The sequence below is a fragment of the Montipora foliosa genome, chromosome 14, assembly GCF_036669935.1.
Source record: "Montipora foliosa isolate CH-2021 chromosome 14, ASM3666993v2, whole genome shotgun sequence".
In the NCBI taxonomy this organism is placed as follows: domain Eukaryota; kingdom Metazoa; phylum Cnidaria; class Anthozoa; order Scleractinia; family Acroporidae; genus Montipora; species Montipora foliosa.
In genome coordinates, this window is record NC_090882.1 from 19,118,877 (window position 1) to 19,123,876 (window position 5,000).

At 37.4% G+C, this 5,000-nt stretch overlaps 1 protein-coding gene across 1 annotated transcript in view; it reads right to left on the reverse strand.

Annotated features, from left to right (window-relative positions):
• Positions 1–5,000, reverse strand: part of LOC137985668 (ubiquitin conjugation factor E4 A-like) — a 32,770-nt gene that overhangs the window by 8,547 nt on the left and 19,223 nt on the right. The window contains exons 19-20 of the mRNA XM_068833328.1: positions 3,800–3,923; positions 704–789 (exon numbers count right to left, since the gene is read on the reverse strand). Coding sequence (XP_068689429.1) covers positions 704–789; positions 3,800–3,923 — 210 coding nt within the window. The remainder of the gene's footprint in view (positions 1–703; positions 790–3,799; positions 3,924–5,000) is intronic.

Genomic DNA, 5,000 nt, shown 5'->3' on the forward strand with positions numbered 1-5,000 from the left:
TTTATTTATTTATTTTATTATTATTTTTTTTTTTAGCTTCACAGAGCTACTAAGGACCTCTTGCTCTAAAAGCTGTGGTCAAACCAACTGAGCTACACCACTTCATTCCTATCATGCACATGCTGCCTAAATAAACATTAACTTTTTTCCTCAGTTGTCACTGTCTTCCTTAGATTGCTTGAGTGATTATCACAATGGCATCTGAATTACGAGGTCCTGAATCTGAAATTTTGCTTGGGGCAACAACTTGTCTTTGTAAAAGAATCCATAGACCCTATGCAAAAATGGCTGCCTTTAAATTATTCTTTTGTTCATATTCAAAATAGCCCAACTAACCTCATTCGGGATAACAAATTCTTTAGAATTTTTGTCTCAAAAACTAGGTTAGTTGGGCTATTTTGAATAATTATGAACAAAAGAATAATAATAGGGTCTATTGCCTACCATGTAACTCACTACAGCAAGTGATAAATGAGAAAAATTATAAATAAAAAGTGCACAAATAGATTGAAATAAATTAATGCAATTATGGTAATTAATTACAAAATAATGGAAAATGCAAATCAAATCAAGACCCCAAAATAGAGTCAAAACTGAATCCTACACTTTGTTTCTTTAGTCAAGGTAAAAAGAATGATCTGTTACAAAGACAGTAACAAGTAACTAGATAATGTTACAGGGTTAATTTTATGAATTAACACACCTCTTCAGCAAGTTTAAAGAGTGTATCTTTGTAGTTGTCTTGTTTCCACATGAACTGCAGCACTGTATACATATGATGGCGATAACCTACCAAAAAGGGTAAACTTGAAGTAGGTACATAATTAACAATCATTATTATTCCATGAGCGCGCGTTGGATATGAGATGGTAAATTGCCAACGAGGCGCGTAGCGCCGAGTTGGCTATAACCAGTCTCATATCCAACAAGCGCGAATGGAATAATTGTTTTATTAAATTCCTTAAACTCCAAAAGTTTGAAAGTACGAAATACGAGCGAAAAAAGAGAGAAAATCCTAGCGAAATCGCAAAAAGTTGATGAAGATGCGATGTTGTGTAATACCTCGTGGTCAGACAGACGCAGGCTCATCACAAAAACATTTCTTACCTTTTCGCGTATCTCTAAGCTTCGAAAGCGATCCAAACTTTCCACAAAAACGTTTTTCTTTTGCTTTATACCGAAAGAAATTTCGCTTTCTGGCGTAAACGTTTTTACTTTAGCAACGCTAAGTGCAATCATTTACCATATAAGGTCAAACTAAGGTATATGAGCTGATAACCGAGATTGAGTGAACCAATCAGAGCACGAGAATTGCATTATCCGAGGTTGAGAATTTAATAATATTGTATATCTCTCTCCCTTAAATTTAATTATTAATAGCAACTGATTTAAGTGATAACATCCTAATATTATCCTACGAGAGAGGTCATAAGCGATATTATTAAAAACTAAACTAAGGATATCAGATACTTTCATTGGCTTGCCGGACACAGGCTATCAGTTCATATACCTGCTGTACCTAATATGGTCAAGGAATGCATCAGCAAAAAAGCAAACTGAAAACATTTTTGCAGCTCTGAGAAAAAATGCCAGACAAAAGCTGTTTTGGACTGGAATTGACTGAGGCAGAAATCAATGCTTTAGTTGACGATACATGGAAGAGTTGTTGATTCTGGAGTTTTTAATAAAACAATTCTTCTACTTGGGCTTGCTGGATATAAAATGATTATAAACAACTCAGTGCATTGTCTATCACTTCATATCCAGCGTGCACTAGTAGAATAATAATAATTATTATTATAATTATTAGTATATGTCACACTGGTGAATAGAGCTCTCCGCGCGCTGATTGGCTAACTCAGAAGTCATTATCGAAGTACTATTCACCTCAGAGAAGCCGGCGCGCAAGATTTGAAATTCTCCACTGTATTTTACAAAAAAAAAGTTTTTTTGGTTCGTTTTTTATTCAACCTGTGTGATATATTATATTTTATTATTCACCTCAGTGACGGTGAAAGTTGTGGATATTTACCTCCACTTCAGTGAATAATTGTTAATTATTATCTCGCAGTATAAAACTTTGGAATGCTGTCCACATTATGAGTAGTATAGGGCGCATAACGTAACCTACACCACTTGAGAAGCTACAATTAGAAGTAAAAAAATTAGGTACGGAACCTAGTGCAATCTAATATACATAATGATATGAATCTCTCTACTTAGAGAGCCAATCCAGAATATTATTAAATTCTATACTCTGTAAAACCTGCGCAAAAATATGATGATATCATTATCTCTACTAAAAGCCTATTTAGAAAATTATTCAGATTTATACTCTCATTATCTCTAATAAACCTACACGAGGCCATCATAATTTGGTTATCTCTACTAAAAGCCTATTTAGAATCATATCAAACTCTTATCCACTATAAAAACTGCGTAGAAAATAATTAAAATACAGGTTTTGCGACAACCCTTGTGTTTCTGGATTTCAGAAGAAAAAAGAGAACCTAAAGTCTAGTGTCCTTATCGCCCTAACTAAGTATTTATCTTAAATGTTCTGGCAATGTTCAAAGTGTTTGAGATGACAGACTTCTGCATCCGCTCAAGTACACCCCGTGCTCTCGCTCCTATTAGCTTCCTCACCGACTTCTCTAGGTGTTTAGAATAACCACCCAATACGTCAATGATTATGTTGTACTGTTCAACCCTGTAACCATTGTATCTCTGCTTCAGCTCCCACATCATGGGACCATACTTGAGCGTCTTTTCCTCATCTTTCTTGGCTCTACTCTCAACCCATGGGCAGCTCATTTCAATTGTGTAAACTTCTTTCCTCTCGTGGCTGACAAGACGCGCGTCGATCCGATTTGCTCTTACTTCGTTGTGCTCTGCATAGATGGGAATATCCCAAAACGCTTCACTCGTGGTGTTCTGGTAGGCTGGTTTTGGCATCGCCGGTGAGTACCATGGTGGAACCTCTTCTATCAACTCATGCTCTCGGAGGAGCTCAAAAAACAGAATCTTCAAGGCTGCATTATGCCTGTATAGGTACTTGGTTTGTGCCAGGGAGGAACATCCAGCCAGTACATGTGCAACGCTCTCAGCTACCTTCCCACATAACCTGCATAGGACTTCACCGTCGGTGGAGGTTTGCGTCTTTTCCTTTGTGTAGAGCTTCGTAGGTAACAACTGCTCATATAGCTCATACATGCCCGCGATGGTATATGTAGGGCATGTAGCCCAACCTTTTAGCCATGCAAAGCAGCTGGTTATGCTTAGGCTATCATTGTCCCATCTGATACGGAATAACTTTCCGTGCCACCTTTTTTCCTTAGCGATCTCCAAGAACTGCATCTCTTGAGATTTCTTTAGCAGATTCCCATCTAGCTGCAGTCACCACCTTTCCTTCCGTTGTAACACACATGGGATTTAGGATATCAAGCTGAAGTGTGATGTTAAGTTCTTCAGTGTACTTGGCTGCTTCCTTTGCAAGCGACTGGTGACCTGATGCCATGGCGTGTTCTTCAAATTCTCTAACTGCTCCCACAGTCTGGTCCGAATTCTGATACAATTTCAGTAGCGATTTGATTTTAGTGATCTTATACTCGTGTTCGACTGATTGCAGGCCTCTACCCCCTTATTATTATTATTATTATTATTATTATTATTCTATGAGTTGTTCTATGAGTTGTTAAATAGCTGCTGAAAACTCCAATTCAAAGAAAAACTGAATTATTACAAGTTTTATAATAGATAGTAGGAAAATGTCACTACTGAGCCTTGAAAATTCACTTACCAAACTTCTGTTCAAATTGCATGGAATGCCCTGTGAATTCAATGTCAGCAAAAAGCTGTAACAGAGCTTGAGGGAGGTAAGATGGTGCCACTTTGTGCTGGAGGAATGCGCTTTGTCTGTTAAACTGTCACAAAAGCATAATAAATATGAGTTATTGACCAAGCGCGAGGTCAAGATGGCTAAGTATTGGCCAAGTGCGTATTTATGGACCGAGACGAAGTTGAGGTCCGTAAACATGCAAAAAAAGAACGAGGCCAACATCCAGCCATCTTGACCAAACAAGCTTGGTCAATAAAGGATTTATTATATGACTTAAAACACCAAAAAGAGATCTTTGATCTTACGGGACGAGGAGAGAAATCTCGAGCGGGCAAGATAGCTCCATCTTGCCCGCTTGGGTAGCCAATCACAGCACGCGATTTGGTTCATCTTGCCCGTTCATGGAGCTAGGCATATAATAATAATATTATTATTACTATTTATTTTGATAAACAGCTGTGAAAATTCTTGTTGGACTTCACAGAGCTTGATTATATACCAAGACCAGTTTCTAAAAAAGTTGATAACAACCACAGTTTCAAAGCTGAGATAATGGCTAATCCTTCGCATCTACCACATAAGTGTAGTTACAATAGCCCCTTAATTTGAAGACTTTTGAATCGTCAAGGATGTTGAGGGAGAGTCAGGTCCAAGCAGGACTACATTGCAATGTTAAAGAGGGACACAGGAACATCAAGTGTTCATGAGATATCTTGTTTGATGAAGGAGTGCAAAGTCCGGAGGAGCCATGTGGTTATCCACCTACAGGCAACCAAGTCAGTTAATTTCGAATTAGTAAACATTCAAAATCTTTTTTTTTACCAACTGCTCTGTGCTTTTCACAAACAATAACAATAATATTACTTATTTGATTTACCATACTTTTTTTGGAATCTAATCACACCACTTTTAAAACCTCTTCCCTCCTTACAAAAATCCTGGGTATTTCCCTTGGTTGCCCTTGGTTGCTGTGGCAAAAATCAAAATGAGGGACCAGGGACAAAATATTATTGACCAAGACTCTATAACTATTTAATCATGTACTGTACAAATGCACAGTCTGGTTGCAAAATATTATTTTTAATATTAGTATGGGTAATCACATGAACAAAATTGCACGAGCCCCCTGGGGTGAGTACAATTTGTAGTCTTTTCAACAATT